The sequence below is a fragment of the Bombus fervidus genome, chromosome 2, assembly GCF_041682495.2.
Source record: "Bombus fervidus isolate BK054 chromosome 2, iyBomFerv1, whole genome shotgun sequence".
NCBI classification, from domain to species: domain Eukaryota; kingdom Metazoa; phylum Arthropoda; class Insecta; order Hymenoptera; family Apidae; genus Bombus; species Bombus fervidus.
In genome coordinates, this window is record NC_091518.1 from 14,724,156 (window position 1) to 14,749,488 (window position 25,333).

The window sequence follows — 25,333 nt, forward strand, 5'->3', positions numbered from 1 at the left end:
TAAGATTATACTATGAGAAGGAACAGTGTTTTGTAAATTATACATTATTGCAATCATTATATATTTTATAAGCCTCATAAAAATTCATTACTATATCTTTTGGTTATCACTTCTAAGAAAACTCTACATCTGGTCTTTTAGTTTTTCCAAGCACCGAAGTCATCGACAGCGTATAGACAAAAGACTGCGTCGAAGGTAAACCATAAACTGTAAACAGGCGACGATGGCTTCAGAGTTTTCAGTCATAGGGTAACACTGCTAGCGTGTGGATCTGGATCAGTTCAATTATATTCCGATTTGCATTTAAACTTCAGTATTTAAAATATATTTTTTCTACCTTACAATTTATCCACGCGTTCCTTTGTATTCACATACATCTGATAACCTCAACATTTACAATTAAGTAAAAGGATAAAAGGCGAATGACTGAGAAATGGAACTGAAACGAACCCGTTCCCGCAGGTGTCCGGGAACTGGAACGCTTACGAGATGAACGGGTTCGTGGAGGGTGCCACGTTCGAGAGTATCGTGCATTATGTGTTGAAGAATATGAAGATTACCCAAGCGCGAGCTGGCTACCTAGTAATGGAGGTTCTGAAGGCAGGAGTTTCTCTAGGACGCATCAAGAAAACTCCTCGCGGCACCTATATCTTGGCAACAGACAAACCTGGCTCTATCACGCACAACATTAAAGAACCACATTTCAGCGACGACAGCGATTATGACGTTTCGTCCGAAGACAGTTCGTGATCAAACACACACACACATATATGTATCTTTAATCACGACATTCCGAATGAAAAATCATATCCAGCATTCCATTCTACTAATAAAATGTTAATCGTTGAGCACAAACGAACCTAACCAGAAGCGTATAATTATTTATCTGCTAATTGAATAATTGTTTTGACCTGTCGGTTGTTCCGCATACTCAGACTGTCATTACGATACTAATTGCATCGGACTTTGCGATGCTTCTTTTTTCCTCCGTGACCCTCTTCAATGCTGGAGCATACGATTGGAACCAAACATATTCTATCTATCGTCGGAAAGGGTGAAAGGGATGTTGTAATGTCTTTCAACGCCAGCAAAGAAATCGTAATATATATATATAATCGCAAGAATTATTTTGCCAGGGCGGTTTCTTGGGATGGTCAGTTTTCAAGCCAGGAATACGACCATCGTTCCGGTAATTGGTTCCTTTTAACTGCGAGCCTAAAAGTTATGAATTTATGCCTCGCCACGTAAGATATAATTGGGCGTTCAATTAATATCTTGATAAAAAACTTGCTACACCGCAAAACGTGGTTCTACCTCTTCGTCTTTCTTCATCCTCTCCCCTTTTCTTATTCTTCCTGTTTAATTTCTTTTGTCTCTTTTTTTCCTTTTCGGAGCAGTTCTGCTCCGGGGCTGATCTCGCAGTTCACCGCGTGCTCCGTCAGCGGGGGTTCTAAGCTACCGAAAGTCATTTCGGGAGTAGAGAAAACAAGAAGATCGCGAGATCAGTCCCGACCATTGGCTGTATAATTGATTTTCCGCCGAACGAGCGTCCCACGGAGGCGGCCGTTTCGTCGAACCGACCGAGTATTCGAAGGATCGCATGACCGAACGCTGCTAGACTAGCCACCGTTCCTGGGAATCTTCGATCGACCGTTCGAGTTTGAAGGCGCACAGGAGCGAGAAGAGGAGTTGGAAGAGTTAAGTAGAGCATGTGGGCTGAGGTATTGTTACCTTAGACGCGTAGTCTCGTCCTAGACATCCTTTCCCCGTATGGGACGCTACTTCGGTAACAGTGGGTCATTCTATCTACGATAATCTAGAAATACCGTCACGAGACCCTACTCTGGCGAGTATAAGAATTACATAGTTGACAAGGAGGAGCGTCGTTGTCGGCACTTTGCAACAATGTGGAAGACGTCCACGTTCCACTGTTGTTTGATTTGTGTCCCTTTGTTGAATAAGCATTTTTTCATGCATCGTGCTCCCGCACCGGAACGATGTAGCTCGTCCCTCCCGGTACGTATGTTAAGGACCTTTTAAGACGTCTCTCGAGTTTATCCCGCTGCGCTACCGGTACCAGTTTCCGTTCTCCTTGCCTCGGTACACATAGGCGAACCACGCTACTGCCTCTGCTTCCAGACGAATCCTCTCTCCTCTTCCTTTTTCCTCGCCTAGCTCGTGAGACTCGTTCCTCCTTTTTCTTCTTTCTCCTTGCCCTATCCCTTTCGTCTTCTATCTCTCTTCCCCCCGATCTACGCTCTTCTTTTTCGAGGTGCTGCAGGTGTCGTGCATTGTCCGCCGTCGCGGCCTCTAAATCTCGTCCCTGACGTTGTGCGGCGTAGCTGCGTCGTGGCCAGCTCTCCCAAGATACATACGACTGTCGGGAAGTTACACGTTCCACGGACACTCGTTCTCTTATTGCGAAACGGCCCGGCTGATAACCATCTTTTCGAGAATTTCGGCCCCTTTCATAAGTTTCATCGCCGCGCCAGTATACGCCGGACAACATTGCGGTGAGAACAACCGCTTAGATCGCTGGCGACAAGTTGTGTAGTCGAGGTAGATTGAGAAATGTGGAAGAATTCATGGGATATAGCGATATGGTATGAAGAGAGAGCGGTGAAGAAATAATAATTTTGATGGCAATGAATTGTCTCCGAATATAGCGTAACATCAGTGGAACGTCTGCTTTCCAATTTACGAATAATACTTAAAATCATACAAAAACAGAAAATCTGATGATCCTACTACGTGCACTTTTAATATACCACGTCCTAATATTCTCTATGTGAACAAAAATTCTTAATCCTTATATCGATTTATACTTTATATTTTACGATGAAAATAGATAGCACGCTGAAAGTAAGGAGGTCACCGGAAAATGCAATGTTTACACGATACGGAGAATTCCATGGGGCCAATTACTAGACGCGAGAAGAGTCGTACGGAAGATTTATTCCGGCCATTACAAGGAACGGTCGCCTGCGGTGGAACGGGAAAACACGAAAACTATTCGAGGCTCACGGAGCGGTCGAAACGCGCCCCGCCTCCGTTAACACGCGCTGCCTACACGTATTTATGCGTTGGCTGGCCGCGCAGCGTCGTCGTCGAAACCAAATGCGTGCTTAACAACCTCAGAAAACAGAAACGCGGTTGCGTCCCGTGAAAGCGAGCCGTTTCTGTTGCGGGCTGCCGCCTATCGCGCACGGAAAATGTTCGGCCGCGATCCTATACGGTGTCCTCGCGGCCAGACGGAAGACTTATGCGTCTGCCTTCGCCGCGTACCAAGCTCCGTACGAGGCGGCAGAAACAGGAAGAGCCAGAGGGACACAGAGGATGGTGCACGGGGTGTATCGGCCGCGTACAAATTTATGCCGGTGCCACGCTAATGTCCGCCCGACCGCATACGTTCTCCTTTGGCACGACTGGCGCGCGCGAGTCAACGTGTACGAGCTTCGATGCGTTGCGAAGCGAATCGAGTTTTTGGCCAACAGTGAACCAAGTTCTGGATTTTTTAGGAGAGAGTGAGAGAGAAAGAGAGAGGGACCGTGTGAAAGTGGAGAAATTCTTTCAGTGGAATTAGGTGGGATATCCCTACTATGTATTTTGTTCTCGTATTTTCATTTTATCGAGTGAAAATCTATAATATTTATGTCTGCGTAGGAATTTTTTTGAAAAATTTACGTTTATAATATTTCGTTTACGTTATCATAACGACCGAGAGTGAATAAAAAATTCTTGTAGAAACACGTTCACGATCTCGTTAAAGGTGTACGACACCTGGATTTCAGAAGGCCACAATTTAGAGCGATAATGGACACCATATTCGCGCGGCGCAATCGCGAACTTGCTTCTCTGTAGCACCCCGCATCTCCATATATTTACATGGACCGGGCTCGATGTGGCGTTTAAAATATTCCGAGCAATAAAAAGACACGCGGGTCGAGCAAAGGCTACTTGCAACATGCATAATTTGCACCCCGGTGCGCCATATACGTAAGTAGGTTGCCAACCGAGCCCATGCACTGAAAGCGCATCGCCGCGCAACAGAGATGTAGATAAATAAAGTGTGAAGCACCGTAAGCGTGCAGCGCGAGCTAAAAGCCTCCACGTTGTCTTTTCCTTTGGTTTGTGGATTCGACTTTTAGAGGCGAGTTTCTTCTTTGGTTCTTCTCCGGGTTCTTCCTTTCGATTCTTCCTCCGGTACCTCCCTCGATTCTAGAGGCTAATTGGACCGACCAGCCACCGCCACGGCGGACCAGCTGCCTCTGTCACAAGGCGGTCCGTGTTTCATTCAAATCGATTCCGAGTAAAATCCCGGTCCGATCGATTCAGGATCGTATATTACGCGTGGCGAGGCGCGTGACCTTGATCGACAGAAATTACGGGACTCGCGATTTGTCTTCCCAACACCGGCCTGCGCGCGAATGCCCATCAGCGGAGTTCCCAAAGGAGTTCCAGCTAGGGGGACTACGTTCCTGCAGGCTACACATATCCTACGCGTATAGTAGGGGCGAACGATCGGATTCAAGGCGAAAGAGCCACGGGAAGCGGGCGTTGCTTTTGCAATCTCATCCAAATAGAGTGTGGATTTCTATGTATCGAGATAATCGATCTTAATGGACCAGACTGAGCCGCTAATGAACGCTGTAACCGGCTTAGGCAGAGAGGAAAAGAACTGGACAACAAGCGTGTCGAAAGATGCAGTCTGTCCTCGTGAGTGTGAAATAATCGCCGTCGTGGATCGTCGAATCGTATTAAAGAAGGACTAACAGTTCTCTCGCGTAGGAAAAAATGCGAGAAGAGGAAGAAGCTGAGGAACTCGGGTAAGAATGTCATAATGCGTTTCCGCGGGACCCTGTAAACCGGATTCGAATCGGTCGATAGTCGGGTTTCACGAGAATCCTATTAAAACCTCGGCGAAAGGTTTGCAGTGTGCTTCTTCTAGGGCCACCTAGCAATTACATTTTATGTCTTGCAATCAGTAAAACTCTAAGTACGCCGAGGCGCGTAGTTCGCTGGTGTAATTTCACCTTCGATTCCTTGCGTCCGCTGCCCCTACGACCCTCTGCCTCCGTGCTCGCGCAAGGAACACAGCGCGTCGTTGTAATTTCGCGGGAGGCGCGCGCGCGCGAGAAAGAGAGAGAAGCAGACAGAAAGAAGAGCCACGGGCATACAGGAAGGTGTAAGCAGCTCGGTAATCAGCACGTACCTCATCTTCGACGATAACGCGAAATTCCACGCGTATGCGTTCTTCGGAACCTTTTTCCGCCAGTCGCGAGTATCCTTTTAACTCTCCTCACTGTTTGCAGACGCCATCCGAGCTTCTGAGACCGTATAACGGGTGTGAATTAGTATTGGGTACTGGAGAAATCATTTGATCGATTCGTGTGCCAGGTGGAGCTTGCTTCTTACTTGGTGTAGGAGTGTCAATGATTTGACGCACGAGGTTTTTATTTGCAAAGAGACAATAAGGTGGGTTCTTAAGTAAACCTTCATTCTTTTTATCGTATATGTACTTTATCGTTTACGTGCAAGGTATCTATCGCTCGTAAAATGGAGAATTCTATGCAGAAGATGCAAATGATCGTCACGGAGCGCCGCGTCGACCACGTTTCGCAAACGAAGCTGTATATTCCACGTAGCAAAGTAATGCCGTCGATTTCGTGTTTCCCACAGATAATTGTAATTAGAGGAACTTGACCGTGAGAAACCGCGCGATATGAAGCATAACACGTATAAAAAAATCCGCACATACCCCGTAATAAAAAATATAGACGTACATTTGTTTATTACAATGTTTCCGCTTTGAATTTCATACAACTTTTATCCCTTTTGTTTCCGCTTACATTCGCCGATATCCATGTAGATCACCGGTGATAAAGTCGGAACCTTTGACCCTTTGTATGCAGAGGACTATCAGGCGGTTGGTTTCCGACGAACGAATTAATTTCACGTTGATAAAGCCGCGTTTCGCGTTAATCGAGACAGATAAGGGAACTAGCCCAACCCCGGTAAGAGGCGGAATTAATTAGGTTTGCTGGTAACGGATTGGCGGACGTTCGAGTCGGAGGGAGACCGGTACCGTTTCGATCGTATCTGCGCTCAACTGTCGCGGCTGCCGGTTCACCGAGAACAAGTTTAAATTACTCGGGGAAAAGGTGCCGTTGCACCGCCCGCCATGAACGTCTTAATTACGCGACCACGTTTCCGGGGTGATTATCGTTGGCTGTTTAAATATTCAGGATTCGTGATGCGCTACGAGCCTCGTTTCATTGGCACAGGAGCAACCGCCTGATCTTTCGCGTGATCTCGGGTTATTCCAGTTACAGTAATTTATGGTTTGTCATCCCCAGTTACCTGGTATTAACCTTTCCTTGGTTTTAGACTATTGCATTTGCAAATATTTTTGCGACCCGGTCGACCAGAAATTTTAGCACACTTTTGCTTTGGTGCAGCATTTTGGAACTAAGGTTTTTGTTTTACAGAGGAAAGGATTATACATGTTTGTCAATTTATTTGTATAGCAGACTTCTCCTTTATCCTACGTTTTATTGATATTATTTTACTTATGTAACTCTTTCTCGCACAAAAACGTATCGACTTTGTTACGTGTCCTGCGTGGAAACCCCCTGTGTGGAAATATCTTGATACGTGGTATAAATCAGAACAACTTACCGGCTGCCCTCGTGCAACATTCCCATACTCGTTTCGCTGCGTAGAAAAGATAGATGGACGCACGATAAGGTATTTATCCCGTGTCCATGCAGATTACCGTTTCATCGTCGATTCTGCAGAGACTAATTTCACGGGGTGTCCGTTGCGTGCACGTAAAAGCGTGCTACGTTGGATTCCTATCAGGGCGGTGTAGACGACGTTGCGTGCGATTGGTATCACCGCGTCCCTCTGTTACACCGAAAGCCGGTCATTACGCGTTCGCCATTTATCCGCGCGAATATGTTACGTTGTGTTATAGAAATCGTTCTGCGCGCGAGGCTATGGGAAGTCGACGCTGCTATTACGCGCGTTCGCTGCATCCTGTTGGTCGTTGCGTCTCCGGAACACGAGGAAATCGTTGAAAACTTGGTAACACTTGCACACTTTCTAGGCTCATAACACGGGTAGTTTGTCTGAAAATAAAATACGCTTTATAGGTATGGTTATTATAATAAAACCTTAATGTATTGCTCGAGACTTTAATGATTATATTGTACAGAAATAGGATAGCGAGGAAGATGAAGGATATTCCTAGTTGTTGTTGGCTATTTTCTTAAAAGGTTGATCGAAAGATGAGTGTTTCTTATCGATTATATAAATTAATTCTTCAAAAATAAAAGCTCACGCGCGATCTATTTTAGACTCGATAGCTTCCTTATAAACATCGTTTTCTTAAGAACATATTTCCTTTGGTCTAATTATTTTGTTTGTATGATTATTGTACTGAAATCTATATACAGTGTTAACTAATACCTCGTGAAAATACTAACCGCAGTAACTTCAGCTAAACTTGATCAGCTGATATCAATCACATTACTTTAGTTTTGATATATAAATTCGTGTCACTATTCCCTTATATAGTATTGTATAATCTCTGTGCTATATTTCTAAGCAAAAACATAATCTTCATATTTCTCTGGCTACATTCATACCGGGAAAGAAGCTCGGTGTCAATCAGTATGAAGCAGGAAGAAAGATTCCTCGACGACCCTTCTATCTTAGCACCAGAAGAATCTTTATCGAGAATTCTCTGGAGAATAAAAGTGAGCATACCGTGCTCGTCGCTGTCGACAGTATTGCGAATGTTTGAAAGGCTAGCAAGCGGACGAAACGCAAGAACGCTGCTTTCTATTCAATCGGTTCAGCGGAAGCGACGCGAAGAAGCGCGGAGACGCGCGTTGATTTCCGAAGCGGTTACGAACCCTTACAAGAGCTCGATCGACGCGGATCGTTCGCGATTTCTTGCGTTGCGCTGGTACGCGCGTAATATTGGCTCGCGATGGCTTTCCGTCGAAAGCGCGTGTACACGTGTACACGTATCAAGCGCAGCGAGGCGGCATTGTACGCGGGCCCATTTATCTGCTGGAATAAAATGCAGATAGGATCTGCGTCCACGCGAGGTTCTGCCAGTATTTGTCATGGAGATGCGACCCACCGATACCGCCTCGCCCGTCCATGGAATTACCCGAGCCACGCTCGGATTCTTCAGCGTACGCCGGTAATTTACCGGGCACTCGACGCAGCATCACGCCGCTAGTCCTACCTCCTCTTCCTTCCTGTGTTTCATATCCCATTTTCTCGTTCGGTGACCCTTTCCCTTGATTATTAGATCTTCCGAATTTGATCGGTACTTTGGTTGAGATTGTCTTTGTTATTATGGTTTAATGAACTGTACAATTTTTATTACTCTGATAATTAGAGCGTGTCATTTCGACGCGGATTTTAGTTAAAGTCTACCCATCTTCTGCTTTTTCAGTTACACGTAGTAGCAGCTGTAATTGAAAGCTCGTTTCCAATTCTCGGAAAATCTTCATCGTAGATCGCGATCCTGCTGAATCAGAGTTACGTTGGAACGATACAATTTTTGTACATTGAGAAATTCCCCGAACACCAAAATGAAGAGCAGGTGAAGATGTGCCTGGGACTGTAGTTTTTGCTGAGAGTAAAATTGGCAGGTGGTTCAAGCGTTACCGGGATCGCTACTTTTGAGATCGACGCAAACACTTTGAAACAATGAGGGTCTTTGTTCGACGTGGATTGCTGTTAATATTAATACCAGTACATATTATCGTACATACTATGAATGTTATTGAAGGCTGTTGCTGTTATAATGTAGCGTTTCGCGTGGTCGTGTCTATAGCCAGTCGTTGTTCAATTCTATTGTATGCGAGAATATTGAAAGCAATTAATTGTTGAGCAAGTGTACAGCTGATGGATATTGTGTATCGCGTTGCGTAGGCCGTGGTAACCTACATGGCCAACATCAAGTTATCTTGCATGACTAGTGAATACGCGTGCTGAAATGTTGCAAGTTGTTAGCTGACATTAGGCTCTTAATTCTATTCGCTTTGAAGTCGAGAACAGAATCTATTTAAATTATACTTAACGTTTCTTGGCGTGACAAAAAAATTCGATAATTCTACTCGTCTAAGATCCTATTCTTTTCGCATTATGCAACGTTCTTCTTTTATGTATTATACTATTCTTCTTGATAATTAAATATCTGGAAAGAAAATTTATGCAACGTATGGAATTTGCCAGCAGTCGAAAGATTATTAAACGAGCCGAAAAAAGACGACGCATCTTCGCATCTGTGTGACCAAGTCCTCTTATGGCATTCGATGAAACACTCGAGCACGATGAGCGCCTGCGTCGCGTAATCTCCAAAGATAGCCAAGAGGATCTTAATCGCCGAAACAAACAAGGACTGCTTGAAACGCTTTGCATGGAAATGTACAGGTTGAGTATTAGGCGGCTGAACATCTTCAGCCACCGAAAGAGATTCCCGTCGGATTTAAGGAATAGCGCGACGAAGTGACCGTGGAAAGCGGATAAGTGATGATTCATGGAACAATCTTGGACTCGGACCAAAGAGATGCCACCTTAAGATCTTCGTAAATACCAGCCTAACGCGTCCTGACTTCGACGTTTGTGACTTAATTACGCTAAGAGTCACGAAACTATAGCTCCGTCTTCGAAGCTGGATTTCTATTTCTACATTTCTGCATTTTTCTTGGATTTTCATTATTACTATTTCAAAAAGTCAAACAATAACGTTACATTTATAAATACGATTTATAAAAGAATCATAACAATTCTAAGAGAAAAAATGTATAAACGTAATATTTACGTTTCAATTATTATACTGCAACTACCCAGGCATGATGCGTTCAATGGAAATCGCGTCTAAAAAGAGAAAGAAGAAAAGTTTTGAAAGCATCGAAACGTTCCGAGGAAGCTATTAACGAAGGAGAAAGCTGAAGAAATCCCGTAACGAAAGGCAAACAGTAGCGAGCGAGTCGGTTGGAGAGTCGAATCCAGTAAAAGTCGGCGTTTTTGTCACCTGAGTAAATTAGAGAGATAGTGCGAATGAGAGGAACAGAGGACGTACGTGTGAATGGACCGAGTATACCGGAGATACCGCTTTATAATGCTTCTTTGCGTATCGGTAAAGATGGCCACACAAGCTATTTTATCGTATAAATTGAAACGCAAACGGTTCGAGAAGCGTACCATCCAGAACAAAACGAGGAGAGAGACGAACCTTGTAAAAGAAAGAAGCAAGCTTCAGAATAGACCAATGAACGTTATTGTCCGTTGTTTTCCTGAAATGCATACATACTCTGCACGAGGGTGAACAATGGCGTTTGTCCGGAATAACTGCCAGTATCGAATTCGTTGATCGCACACTGGATCGAGCAAGAGAATACCAGCAAAAAACAGAAGAAAAAAAATGAAAAGGAAAAAAGAAGAGGAAGAAATTCTAAAACGAGCGTGCGCGAGACTCGGCGCACCCACACCGTGTGTATGGTATTCCGCGAGCGGACAGACTAGCTTCCTTCTCTTTTTCTTATCACATAAAAGTCTCGTGGCGGCTGTGTTTCTTGATCGGCGAGAAAGAGAAAGAGAAAGAGAGAGAGAGAGAGAGAGAGAGAGCGATCGAATAAAGGGAGAAAGAAACAGAAGAGGAGCAGAAAGGTGAAGGAGAGTATGAGAGGCGAGAAGGTTCTGGACGAAAAAGAAACGAGAGGGCGAGAGGCGGGCTCGTCGAAAAACGACTGTGGCGGCTCCCGCTGAGACAAAGCGCGAGAACCTGCACTCAAAACAAACATCACTTCGCCATTCATTCGGCCAGCGGATTCGAACATTCATCCCCCACGGTTCGTGCGTCACGGTGGACAGAGGGTGGAGGTAGTCGAGGGGTGACGAGTCGAGGGGACCACCGTACGACAATGCGGTGAGATCGAGCCGTCTCCAGGGACCGTGCTCGCTTTAGGCTGCATTCACACGCGGCCGTGAAAAGGAAGTGGCGTGCGGAAGGTTGTCGCGCGAACCAACGTGTTAAGGAAGAAGAAAGAAAGAAAAAAGAAGAGATCGAGCGTGCGACGCGCGACGCCAACACCTTCTCGCTAAGGCGTTAAAACGAAAACGAGTGTCCCCTTCCTCTGGCACGGTGGCCGCTTTTGTATGTTCTCTCGTGGTAGTCGAGATTTAGATCGATCACGGGATCCACACCATCTGGGACTCGTAACGCCGGAGATGGCGTATGAAAAACCAAGAATCAGTCGTAGAATTTGATGGAATTGTGGGGTAAATACTCGAAGGTATTACCCGAAAGACGATCTTCCTTGTTACTTCCTTGGTACTCCTTTTTAGGAAATGGCAAATTATATAGATAACATTATACCACAAAGACAAACTTTAAAAATCAATTTCTTTATTCTCGAGTCCCTCAAAGATTTTCTAAAGTCAATTGCTGTCAGTCATATCTCCGCAGTCTTGCCTAGCATCATTAGAAGCACTTCTACAAATCACCAATTACAAGCAGAACTATCGAATCGTTAACCTCTCCTCTCTGCGGCGTGAGTCGCGGCGGTACGCAAATCAACGAGAGCCGTGGTCATCGCTCTTCGACATCTCCTCGATCATCCATCTCTCACCACTCATCCAACGAGAACAGAGAGCCAGAGGAGTAGGATGGTCGGTTCGGGGACCGGTAGCAGGATGATTAATATCGTAATCGCTAAATTAGTAACACTTAACTCCAAAAGAATTCTATCGAGGCTGCACGCCGATCGACGTTGGCGTCGACAGTACGCCAGGGAGGTTTTAACCACGAGGATCACGATGGTGAAAGAGAGAAAGCCGGTTGCCTGTCGCTGGTCCCGAGAAACGTTTGTCCGTCCTAGATATCATCAGGGTCCCTGGTGGGTCCAGGTTCGGGAATCATTAGGGCCCGAAGACGACGCATTCCGCAGTGGCCATCGGAACAGAGAGGACCACGACGACGGTACAGTCGTCTCGGATGATCCGGTGGCCCTCGACGTGGCTTGTCCACCGCGTCCGGCTACGGCATTTATTAACTCCCTTATCAGATTTCGATTTGGACGACGTGCAGCAACGACGGATACCGTAATTATTTTTATTAGTACCGCGCTAACCGTCGTCCTCCTCCGCGGCGAGAACCACCGGCCGATGGTTTGGACGAGCATACGCTGGCGCGAGTTCGATGCTACAAAGGGGCCCGATGAGTTTTCGGCATGCCTATGCTCGTCGTTATCCTTTTGCCGCCCGTTCTCTGCGTTTTTCTCTTCTTTCTTCCTTTCCTTCTCCGTTGACGATGTGTCGCGAGAATATCGACGAGTTTTTGGTGGAATACGCCGATATACGGACGGAGTTAAAGCGTAGTCCGTTAGAGACGAGGACGGCGTTTGACCTTGCAGATCCAATAGTTTGCAGTTGCACAGCAGGTGATATTAACTATGTATGTACATACTTTAATCGCGTATAAACGGAGGTCGAGTTTTAATTAAACAAATATGTCACAAACAAATGTCACTCATATTTCAATACATTTACTCGACGACATGGACACTCGTACCGATAACTCTGATAAATAAGAGTAGGAGTGGTCTCCGGTTAAGCAATTTAGACGTTGAAAATGCAAGGATGAAGGCTAATCGATGCTCAGCTTTGACGGACTCGTCTCTCTCGTTCGTTGCAACGAGAATCTCCGGTCTGCGGCTCGTTGCGTGGGCGTTCCACGCATACAAAAGTCGGATTACAAATTGTAACGATAGACGAACAAATAGGACGGAGTTACGTTGATCAGGTGGAAACTGCTTTTTGCCACTTACACAGCCGGCGTATCATCAATCATCAATCACACCGGCATCAATCTTTGTTACGGTATAATTTCATTGACCTGTTAACGTTCTCTCGTTCCCCGTGCTCTCATCGATACACACAGCCGCGTTATTGACTGCGGTAATCAATCCCGTGTACGTTGCCGCGAGCATCAGTCTTCGCGCGCACGTCATGCAAGCTGATCATCGGACTCGAACACTCGTCATAATAACCTCAACAAGATTGTACAGTTAGAAAGGATCGTTTCCACGAGATCGACCGTCGTTTCCTGGTCATTCGCTGGAAAAACGCTCCTGTCACGATTACAGGCAGAATTTTGGCCATTGTTTAACGTTTGTTGCGAGGTATTATTGATATTCATCGATTCTTTTGTTTCCTGGCTGCATGGGATTAATATGAGCAACAAAGATTCTGCTTTATTATTCTATGAGAATGGTATTTATTGAAGTTAATTCTTAGAAAGTATGGAGAGCTGGGAAAATAGATGGTTTCTTTTCTTTCACTATTAGTACAATGAGAATATTCAAGAGAAGGAAACATATAATGTTACAAATCTGTGTGGACTGTACATCAATCGTTAATTGATTACGCAATGAAAGCTATAAGAGCAAGAAGAAGTAACGTTCAGTAACGACACGAAGCGTTCCTAAATTAGCCGCATCGAATCGAAGGTTAATCACACGCGTTAAACGCGCATCGTTCCGTGCTTTTTGCTTCGTCGCATTTTTCTGTCGACAGTCGACGCAGCTCGTATAAGCCGCGTCTCGTCCGCCTAATTAACGCGTTGTTAATCATCTTGACAGATGAATTCCGCTTCCGGAGCTGTCAGCGCGCCAACGTCGATCACGAATTCTTGCTGAGCATTGTATTTTAATTAGTCGTCACTACGGAATTATTCTAATAACGAGTCGGGTATGCATCCATTCCGCGCCATACGTTAATTATGCGATTGAATCGAATTCCGTGGGTAAGAAACTCGTAGCTGCATAGAACATGTCTCAAACGGAACTAGAAGCACTTTCTTTCAAATCTCTGTAAAATCTATCGGAGAAACTTCATTATCTTCGTCTTTGTCTTTTATCTTCTCGTTTATTGTTTTCTCCGAGCGCATTGCTAATTACATCGTCAAGCTCCTTAATCCTACACCATTTGTTTTACAAATAGAAACCGCAAATTCACAGGCACACGCTCCTCTTTTCGAAACTCCAATGGAACCGAGTTATTCGCCAACAGGTATCCTTAAACGACCGACCCATTTCAAAGACACAATAGTAGCATCTTATCTTTCGACAAGATCGCTTTTAACCTCGGTGACACCATAAACACCCATCGATGAGGATAATCGACGAGTAGTCGAGTCAAAATCCGGGATTTCTTTGGGCGATTTTTCGTGGTCGACACGGGATTACGATCAGCAGCCTCTCGATCTCTACTTTTCAACGTGGCCATGGTAGAGCAGGGTACGTGGCACAGATTTATCGCGGTCCGTTCGACTGAACGGAAAAGAGAGGTAGCTGGATCGAAGGGTTGAAACGAGGGAAAGCGGGACAGAAGGAGGCGAGAGGAGTGACTCGGGGAATTTACACCGTGGATTTGGCCGGTGCACGATCCCACGGGACCGTGAGGAGGCACCGTGTATCCTCTTCATCTCGTCGAGGAAGAGAGGACGCTCCCCGACCGGTTCAAACGAGCGTTCCGACCGCGACGGACATGTTCGAGCAAATTGTACAAGACAAGCCTGCATGCTTTGGCAATGAGCCTCTCTCTTCGCGTACGTACCATTTCGTATATGTGCGTGCGTGTACGTGCACGTCGTGGCGGCTATGCCGAAGCCACATACGCTCGCACGTTTCTCTTTCTCTTTCTTTCGCACAGTTGAACCCTTGGCCAGGCTTTTTAAAGTTTGTGTTTTCGGTTATGGCGACGGTTATGGAACGAGTTTTGAGTTGTTTGCTGTCCAGATAGCTCCAAGTATCGTTTCGATTGCGTCGCTCGGTCGTGTAAAATGACTAAAACGGGAAATTGCACGATGTATTTAGGGGGCGTTTTAAGAGACTTTTAGAATCTTCGATTGGGTTCGTTACGTTATAGAAAATTCAGTTTGGTTATCTAATCCCATCAGTCCGAGAATATGCGAAAATAATACAAGAAACAATTTGTACATTCAGTGTCGTTAGTGGAGCATAAAGAATTGATTTCAATTGACAATTTACATTACGCGATGTATACTACCGATGGTCTCTACCATCGTCGTTCAAGAAAGTCGCTTCCGCGAATTTGTCCAGCCGCCATATCAATTTGACAATCGATTATTTACGAGTGTAAAACACCTGTCGAACCAGGAACGCGATTGTTCGTGTCATTCGACCAGGGGACATTTTCTCGAGCGAATCTCACGCGTAGCAAGAGAATCGTGTATGCGAGAAAGAGATTCCTCCACCATACACAAGCGGGAGTCGTGTGTGCGTCGACCATTAACGACTCGCCGCACATAATTTATAGGCCATTAATTAGAGACTGTGATAAAAGTGAGCGCTATAAAATTATAGAACAGTCGGTGAGCATCTGTGCCGCGCAAGCTTCGGCTTCTTCCTCCACTTGTTCGTCGAGCGTCGCTTGCGCCGAGCATAATACTCGTCGCTTTTAATACCTGGCCGTGCCCCCGCGCGTGTTTTACATTAACGCTGTAATCGCGCCGCTCGTACGATCGCGATAAACTCGAACGGCCTCGCGTGTCTTGCTTCTGATCGCTCCAGGACGCGTATGCAAGGTCAGTGATCATCAGGTAATTAGGGATGCGTTTCTAAGAATGGCGCGATTAGACAAAGAAATAACAGAAGTGATAAATACAGATGCAGTTCGGGTTAAGGCAATAGAAATTCATTAGAGATGTAATTTTCCTGCGAGGTTAGCGTGAGCGTTTGCATAAGTAATAGAAAAGACAGATATACTTAAATTTATAACGAAAGATTCGTCGCTTTTAGAGGTAAGTTTGAAAAATGGCTATACGCGACGTAACGATCCCTTAATGTCCTTAAAAATTCTATCACGGACTGGAATTTTTCTTTTCAACGTATCGCGCAATATTTCCATTATCAATAGCAAAATCTCATCAGCGGTTATTTCAATTCTCGCGGCGATATCAAGGGAATATCCAGTGGACAGCGAGGAGGGCGCGAGCGAGGGCACGGTCGACGAGTGATTTATAAACGAATCGAGGGGTGGAACGAATGCAAATTTCCGAGCACGTGAACTCGGTGTTCCGCCCAGGGAACGCCGCAAGAACACTGGTCCCTCCCCATTGTCTTACGTCTATTTATCTTCGCGTGTGTTCGCATCTACTCCTTGGTCCCGTAGAAATGCGAGATTGTTGCGCCTCGTGGGTTCTTGCCACTTAACCCCGCGAACGCTCGAAGGCGACAGGTGTGGCAACGGTGCGACCGCGAGCGTTGATCGCTCGCGCCTCGTTAATCATCACCGTCAGCGGAGATTAAGCGTCGGGGTAGCTTCTGCCACCCTATTAAGGCTGGCACGGCAGGAGCCAGGTTCGTTTTGTTAGGCCGCGCACCTTTCACGAGGTTAATCGACACCGTGGTTAATTAAATAAAACCCGATGAGAAAATTAAATCGTCCAACGTTGGGATCGGTCGTGACTTTTGTCGCTGTTCTTAACTAAACGAGCTACCAGTATATTCGAGTAAATATTCGGCTAATTACGCGAAGCGTCCAGGGGCGAGCTTCGAGGACTCGTTAAGATTCGTTTAGCCGACGATCTTATATTTCTCGATGGTTATCGCAACCTGTTTGCCTGTTTGTAATTCAGCGTGACGTAAAATTGGGACAATTAATATATATGTCTAGCGATAAAGCTGCCGCGGTGGGTATCGCGAGAGAGCGAGATCGCGCGAACAGGAGAGGCTCAAATTTAATCGGCCGGCCGATCTCTCGTATTAAATACATTATATCCTTCACAAGCGTGTCGCCCTTATCAAAATCACTGGCTCGAATCTCTCGGGGGACGTTACCAGGACTCGTGTTGGTAATGGAGGTCCGAAGCGAAGTCGCGGCCGTGTTTTCGAAGGAATCCGTGAAACGGCCTTCGTTCTCTGCGTCTGCTCTCTCTGCCTCTCTGTACCACACGGAAGACGAGATCAGAGAAAGAGAGAAAAGAAGGAAGAAGAAAGGACGATTTCGTCGTCGTCGGCGAGAGATCGCCGATCTCGTAGATGTTGCACGGCGTCGCTGATGTCGCGTACAAAAGGAGAAGCAACCGGGGATGGTGGAATGAGAAGCGGGTCGAGGATGAGCCAGGAGAACAGGAAGGAAGGAGGGAGCGGAAAAGAAGAAGAAGAAACGGAGGACAACGGCGAGGACGATCGAGAAGAAAGGAGAGGGAGGAGGATTGTTTCCTGGTGGCTTCAAGCACCGTCTCCTCGTCTCCTTCTCTCTCTCTCTTTCGTCGTTTTGTTTTCACGATGGCAAAGCCGGTTTGCATACGAGGTGAACAGAGAGGACCGGTGGAAACGGGGGGAATGGGCCGAGAGAGAGTTAGAGTCTAGAGCTGCTTGTGCTCCGCGGTTGCTCGAAAAACCTACCAAACGAATCAACGAACCATAGTATGGACCAAAGGTCTTCTAGCCTCATTGCTGCGTCTTTTGGGGTCATGATATATACATAAAGTTGGACATTCGTAACTTATTGGCTTATTCTATCAACACCGGTATCGATTATTCGCTATACCAGTAAACGAGTGGGAGCCACTTTATTTCTTTGTCATTCGGAGTACATATACGAGCCGTTCGATGTGTCTTCTCAAGCAGTGACTTCTTTTCCACGCCCTGTTTGTTCGCGGATACGCAGGCAGGAAGATTTCCCGGATCAACGAGCATCGCGGGTATACGCGTGTGTGTACGCAAACGCCAAGCAAGATCTGTAACCCCAGATACGAATCTGCGAAGATATCGCAACGAGTACTGCTCGAGAGTTGGCAGTCAGTCGGGATAACGAGTACCGTCAACCGAGCTTCCCTCTTCCTCTGTTTCGTCCTCCTCTCGAGCTTTCTCGTCGTCGTCGTCGTCGTCGTTTGCCTCATGGCTGGTCGTTTCACCGAGCACTAAGGTGTCTCGAGGGAAGAGCAACGTCTCGGCGTGACATCGCTCCTTCCTGCTTTTCTTGCTCTTCGTTAAGTCCTGTGTGCTATCACACCTCCTGCCAGATCCTCTATTACCGATACGATCGGCGAAGGACTCGTATTAACTACCGGTGTTTCCTAGTAATCCCTGCGGCTTGAGTACGCTCTAACTCGTCGCCGAGGTGTGTGTACATGCTGAGCGGTTCGCGCGAGATCTCCACGGCGATCAGTCGAGTTTCCGTGCACGCGGCGGGAATTTGCTTTAAGTACGATTTAAATCGGACGAATCTTCGTTCGTATAGAAAATTGAAGTCACGAATCTCTAAAGGAATCGAATCGAAAATCTATGTTTATTGAAAAGAGGAAAAAGAATCGTAATTTTTTCAAGCTTCAAAATCGATGGATTTACTTTCGAATGGTGTTCGTTCGACAGGTAACGGAGTAAGCACGGTGGGAGCGAAGATAAAAAGAAGTCGAGCGTAACCGTGAGATATTGAGAGGGGAGAAGGATCAGAAGAAGGAGGGCCACGCACGCGTCGAGAGCAAGTGTGGTCAGAGTCGCGGAAAGGGTGAAAGAAAAGAAGAACTGGAGGGAAGAATGTCGATGGTTCACGGCAATAAAACACCCCGGCGCGCGCTGACGCAAGCGTGCGCGCATTAGCCTGAAGCGCATGAACGAATTACTGTTACAGGCAAACGGAAAACCAGAAAAGAAAGAGAAAAATCCACGTTACACATTGCTGTGTAATAGAGCGAAGAAAACGGACAAACTGAGAAAAATAGGAAAATCAAATAGAAAAAAGGATGATTAAGAATTATCAAGACGTAGTATATCTCGACATACTATACAAGAATCCTTTTGATCTGCCAGTATCGCGATAATAAAACGAGAATTCGCTCGACTCGATCGTTTCTAAGAAATACGCGACGAAGATTAGATCGAGAAGACTGCTACCTGCCGACAGTTGAAGTTTAGCATCTAAACGCGAAAATGCTCGTGATTTTTCGCGGACATGTTCACGAAGATAAGCGGAAAGGGGTATTTTACGCGTCGCGTAGTCGGAACCGTACGAGGCGATAGAGAAAAAGCGTAGCAGAGATTTATGCCCGTACTTAGACGTGACAAAACGGTGTAGAAAGCGTTCTTGTAACTTGGCGTGTCTCCATAAATTTCGATACTGGAATTTCATTCTTCGGACAAAATTAAGTCTGTGAACCTACGAAGCAATGTAGGAATGTAGATATTAATGGGCTGCTTGATCGGCGCCGCTTTTTCTCGTCGATCTTATCGTTCGTCTATTTGCATAATTATTTGTTCACCTTCGGTCACCTGTACCATTTTTCGAGCCCCCGTCATTTTTAATCTCCGCGCGATTAGGATCTCGGTTTATTCAAAAGGATTTTACAGATTTGGCAAACGAACGAACGTCGACTATACTCGTAACAACTATCGTGGGACGTTTTCTGAGAATGCTCATCGTTTATCTCTATTTATTGCGAGAGTCGTGACGAGTTAATTAAGTGTGAGAATAGGCGTAAATGACAGGAACGCGTGGTATGTACCTTTTATTTAGAAGTTTATCGATGCGACTACGATCTCTATATGTTTAGTAATATAACGAAGAAAACCGTGATGCGTCATCTCGAAATCTCCTCTATCTCAGATCTTTAGATCAAATCGATAAATTGAAAATTAAGCGTTGGTTGTGTACGAGCGAGGTGTATTTCGTGTTTAGCGAAGGTTGTTGATTGGAATGGAACCTGATAACCCGGAAGGATTGGTAAAGGACGGATGAAACGAAGCACCACGTAACTAATGTCACGAAGACTAAGATCTACGTTCCCTATCTTGGGTGTCAACTCCGTTAAATATAGGAATTAGAAATCTCCACCTTCAGCATTCACGCCAACCCAAACAATGTTCGAAATAACATTTAGAAATTCGAAAAAAATATTCGATTACAGCCATATATCAAGCGACTCTACTGATTCATCGTTGAAATTCAAGAAAAGTTCATCGAATCATTCGTCGAATCGAGAACAAAGAAGATAGGAAGCTCGTAGTCACGCGAATCGGAAGAGGCAAAAGGAAATGTGGGAACCGCGATCGAGGAGGAATCGTCGAGTCAGCACCGTGTCTCGGCCGATTTTCGTCGAGCCGACGGGAGCGCAAAAAGGTAGATTGACATCGGTAACAGACATCCGATCGCGATTCGATTCGTGGCGGAAGAAGGGAGCCGAGCATCCTGGCGGGAGCGGTTTGAGCGGCTACGAGGCGCAGTGAAACGCGGAGTTGCGCGACGACAAGAACCGCGGCGAAACCCGAGAGAACAGAGAGAGGAGAGAAGCCGATACAGGATTCCTCGCAATCAACATTACTGACTACGGATGGACGTAGCGAGAGAAATCCCTCTCTGCCTTTCACCCTGTCGGTCTCTCGCCCCTCCGTCGTCGATCTCTCCGACAATTGATTGAACACAATGCCGAATAGCGATACCTATGACGCGTCGCTATTCAAACCGCCTGGCATCCTGGATTTTGTAATTCTAATGTCTACACCTTCGCTGCGAGCAAGCGTCGAGATAATCGCATATGAATATGTAAGAACAATGAGCAATATTCCACTCAATAATGGAGTCGTTGGAACACGTTTAAAAGATGAGTTTTATCGATCAACGTTCGATGCAGTTGGAACGAAACGTTGCGCGTTCTGTTCGTCTCCATGTATCTATTTTCGCAACAATGTTCTTTCTGTTCGTTCGTTCGTTCTCGGTAATGGTTCGTTGCACCGGATTTCCACCGGTTGATTCGCAATGAGCGTTGGAATCATACCGTGTTGCCGGTCCGCGTGATAGTCCAATGGCTCTGTTGCTCGAATATTCTCTGGTGTCTTTAAAACGTCGTTTAAAATCATTTATACGGAAGAAGTATCTATTATCGAGCGGAAAAAAAAAGAAGAGAACGAAAAGAAGGAGATAGGAAAAGAATGTAACAGCGAGGTCATTGCGCTGGAATAAGTAATTAGGTGGCAAGGGTGGCGGAACACCAAGCTCACTCTTTTCTTTTGATCCTCATAAGGCACGCTCGCGATGCGGCCAGTCGATGACTAAGGGCTCCGACACCGCTCCATGGATCGTACATCGAACGAGTAGAATCCGATCCGCTCCATTCCACGCCACACGGAGAAAGAAGCCGCGCTGATCAACTTGTCGCTACTCCAATTATCCTTCGTCGAAACGCTCGTACACCGACTGATTGATTTACGCGAGCTTCTTCTAACCGCTCCAGTATGCGTCCCAATTGGTAAAACAAGCTAATTATCCTAGACAATTAGCATCTTGTTCGAGCATTGCTTTTATTGTCGCGCGTGATTGCGATATCTGACATGTTTGAAATATGTATGAATCATTTGAAAACCAGACTGATTAACTCTATTTACTGAAAGTTTCTCATAGTATCACAATACACGATTAGTGTCCATAAATATAGCTTTCATAAATCAAACGATTAACTTCAATGGACCTGATCGTTTTGGCTTTTGTATTTCATATACCATCACACAATGCCGTTCATGAACATCGAGCATTGATCGATTTGCAGTAAGAAATTAAGAGCGAATGCTTCAATTAGCGCAAACACTTTCCGTATTTGTTCTCACTATACCGTTCTGTGTTTCGAAACACACAGTCTCTCCAATTCTATTCGGCAGAAGCAACCAACAAATCAAAGGTCCGTCACTTAGTAGCAACGTATACGCTGTGCATCTTTGGCGCACGAGAACAAGATTTCACCGGTTGGTTCACGGTGTACGATGCCAGTTTCACGTGAAATCAATTCGCGTTAATGCAGGTAAAAAGCGCGACGACGTGGCGGCGCAAAAACAATGGCCGGTGTGGCAACTCTCGGCCGGTCCCATTGTCCGCTTCAGCGTGGTTTCGCGTTTGCTCACGCGCGCGCGCTCGCTCCTCTGCTCTTCGTGGTTGCTGGATAAGTCACGAGAGCCGGCTATCCAGTCCCCAATGGAACCGTTCCGCCCGGTTTACCGGGTAAATTTACGAGCAGTGCTCGTCACTTTCGCTGAATCGTCGGGAATTAGTGGCGCAGATGGTATCGTGCGACGGGAACACGCGACGTCGCGAAAACCACCTGCGAGTCGATCGCTCGAAAAACTGTCCGCTCGATGTCTCCGACGTTTCCTGTCGCGAACGTGTTCATCCTTCGAGAAGGATTCTGTTCGTACCAACGAACGAACGACGATGAAGACGATATAAAGAGACAAGAGAGAGAGGGAGAGAGAGAGAGAGAGAGAGAGAGAGAGAGAGATTTCACGCTGATAATGCACCGCGTGTGTATGCAAACAGAGCTTTACGAGGTTCGTTTCTAGTGGCTGACAAGGAGTTATTCAACGCGACGATTACGCGAGGAAGACGTTCAGATGAATACCAAACCGATCGAACTATAGGTGATCAGTTAAACACTCGTTCCGGATCTATTCAAGCGTTATTCTGTGTCATTCGTCCCACGCTTTTCTAATCGTGACACATTGTACGATACGAAACCGCTTTTAACACAAACCGCCCACGGTTTCGTCGTAAACATCGATTCGATGCATTGTGCATAGATGGTCGCGCGAGATGGGACTATACTTTGCCAATAATTCGCCGTAATTTGTCGGATAATTGCACGGTCGATTGTGTGTCATCCCTAATTGTTGCTTCATGATGGTCACAGAGACGTAGACGTGCATATACTAAACAGCGATTAATAGAGACGATCGGTAGTGTAGCTATAACGAAAGATGCTCGAAACTCGTCTTGGCTAATATAAAGGGTATTTTTTACCAAAGCTGCATACATAATAAAATCGTTACACGCACATACGCACACGTGAACGCGATGCCTGGAACGATGATGGCGATCAGACGTAACAGCGTGGATCTTGCATCTCAGCCGACGGCGACGATCGCACGCAGCACAGAAGGACAGCGATTATTCTCGACGATTATACGAGAAAAATCGAGCAACAGGATGGCGCGTGAAACGCGATGAACCTCGGTCCGATAGCATCGCGGGTGATTCAAGGTTTTCAACTTCGTCATCGCGTTCCTGTTGTCTAGGCGTGACAACGTCCACGCCTTCCGTAACGCGCGCTATCGTGAAATTAACACATTCCGCAAACGAGTCGGCAAGAAAGGGCGCTCGTAATTAAGCAGCCGAGTAAATTCCGTCACTCGAGTCGCAACCATCAACTCGACCGACCTCGTAGCAAAAACGACCAACTGAACGAACAAACGGAAGAGAAACTTGCCTCGTCTCTTCTCTTCTCCGTGTCCGTTTCAACCTGGAGAACGTTTCACGAGGAAGCATTCCCGGTTGGTAGCGTTCGGTCGTTTTCACCGCGTCATTGTCTTGGTCGCGCGCAAGCGTGACAGTATCCACGCCTTCCGCGGCAGGCTGGCTGCCGCGAGTCAGCATTCCGACCGGGGTGAATCGCCGTTTTAACGAGCCTCTCCACAGATCGATGTAACGTTACATGACTCGTGCCCCTGTCGGCTAGGAGCTCCGCCGTCATTTCGCGAATAAAGCGCCGATCAAATTAATGCCGAATCGATTAAAATTTCTATTCATCGGCCGTCATCCGTGTAACAACGAATCGCGGTAACGATCTGCAACTCCTGGCTATCCTCTCACCGCTTCGTGGATCGTGAGAATCATCGAGGCGTTCGTCGTAAACAGTGAAGCGGTTGTGCTTGTGCTCGCGGTCGCGCTCGGTGACTTCCGAGAAGCGAATGAATCGGTTCGATCGTTCGACGTTGCGCGAACTGCACCACAACCGGAGAAAAGAAGAAAGAAAAAGATTAAAGGATAAAAGAAAGAAACAGGAAGGGGTTATCTGGGAAAAGAAAGGGAATAGGAGCGAAAGAGAGTAGGGTACACGACTGGCCTTATTATGCGCGGCAGGTAACACGTGTACCAAGAGTACAAGGTGATGGCGAGTGTTGGGATCACGACTAAAGACGCGCGGAGACTCGCTGGTCAGCCGCGCGGCAAAGAGAGCAGGGAGTCGCGGACGGCTCTGTAATCAGTAGCTCCCCGCCGACACTGTTCGCGTTCCCTCTGCTCGTGGTGTAACGAGAGCCAAGGGGACTGGTTGGTGGACCCTCGAATCGAGATTTCCTGGCGTGGCTGCTATGCAACGGTTGAAATCGAACCAGAGGGCCAATTACTCGAACGTCTTCACTTCTGAGACGCCCCGCTTGGCATCCTACTGAGATCACGGCATCTGCCACTGATCACGCCACCCTCCTGCTTTTGTCTCTTTTCCATGGTTCACCGTCGGGATATCATCGGCAACCTCCAGAATTGGCCAAATAAATTTGCTCCGATGAGTAAATGAACCACCTTTTCGCCTTTGGAGATTCGCGGCTGTCTCGGTTCTGTACTTCTCTTAATGAACCCCTTGATATCGCGTTATACGTATGATTGCGCTCTCTTTTTTGTCTTATTACTTATCGGAAGATGAAGTCCTTCTTTTTCCGAATGCCGAACTGAAATCACGCGTACCAAGTAGAGTGATTCAAATCTGCTCAAACACAATTTATTTCGTACAGTCTGGGAAAACGGTAGTCAAATGTTAGATAGATGTTGAGTTAACGTGTCCGATTTATGGTGTTCTAAAGAGAACGTTTCGTTGCTTATGATCGTGGAAACGTCGACAGCATAACAGCGGAGGTAATAAAAGTGAGATCAGGCAATGACTTGACACCCAGTTCTAGGAAAGAAGAGTCAGGAAACGATCCCTCTTTAAGCCCCGAGCTGAAAACAGCAGGTAGGAGACGATAAAAGGGGAAACGCTTCACAAAATTGTACACGTTGCTCGTAGTTGTATTGCGATTTTTTCTCCTTGATCCTTTTCCGTGTACTATCGAAGCTCGATGAGCGACACTTAAAAGAGTTCGCGAAGGTATTGATCATCGAAGAAAAAGTCATTTTAATGCCGTTTTAATAATGCAGACTTCTTTTCCTGCACCGAAGTGCAGGAAGAAAAGGACACTGACAAGGCAAATTACAATGAACCAGTGGTACAATCAGAGATCTATTTAATTACTGATAATAACCCGCAGCTTTACGATCGTTTTAATAGCGACATACGCCAAATTGGCCGTTTAATTGCTTCAGCGTTGCATCCGTTGCAACGTTCACAATGAAGGAAGTGGCCTCGAGCGACCAATTCATTTCGGACGTGTACTAACGTTCGTCGAGATTCTTACAGCAAAATTACATCGAGCGACCGCAATCTTTAACTGTACCTGTGCCAAAACCGAATCAATTTGCAAAA

General features: G+C 46.1%; 2 protein-coding genes and 1 long non-coding RNA gene across 5 annotated transcripts in view; 1 reads left to right on the forward strand and 2 right to left on the reverse strand.

Moving 5' to 3' along the window:
• Positions 1-5,457, reverse strand: part of LOC139992983 (uncharacterized) — a 96,527-nt gene extending 91,070 nt beyond the window's left edge. The window contains exon 1 of the mRNA XM_072014346.1: positions 5,213-5,457. The gene's annotated coding sequence lies outside the window, so the exon portion shown is untranslated. The remainder of the gene's footprint in view (positions 1-5,212) is intronic.
• Positions 408-750, forward strand: LOC141445959 (uncharacterized). Its single transcript, XM_074112207.1, has one exon. The coding sequence runs from the start codon at positions 490-492 to the stop codon at positions 748-750; it is 261 nt and encodes an 86-aa protein (XP_073968308.1). The 5' UTR covers positions 408-489.
• Positions 5,458-6,527: 1,070 nt separating the features above from the next.
• Positions 6,528-25,333, reverse strand: part of LOC139998149 (uncharacterized) — a 105,936-nt gene continuing 87,130 nt past the window's right edge. For all 3 annotated transcript variants that reach the window (XR_011803189.1, XR_011803191.1, XR_011803190.1), the window contains exons 2-3: positions 6,965-7,130; positions 6,528-6,906 (exon numbers count right to left, since the gene is read on the reverse strand). This is a non-coding gene — a long non-coding RNA (uncharacterized lncRNA). The remainder of the gene's footprint in view (positions 6,907-6,964; positions 7,131-25,333) is intronic.

What these genes read in the sequence shown, in the direction of transcription:
- LOC141445959 (XM_074112207.1), top strand. Translation starts at nt 490, where the DNA reads ATGAACGGGTTCGTGGAGGGTGCCACGTTCGAGAGTATCGTGCATTAT.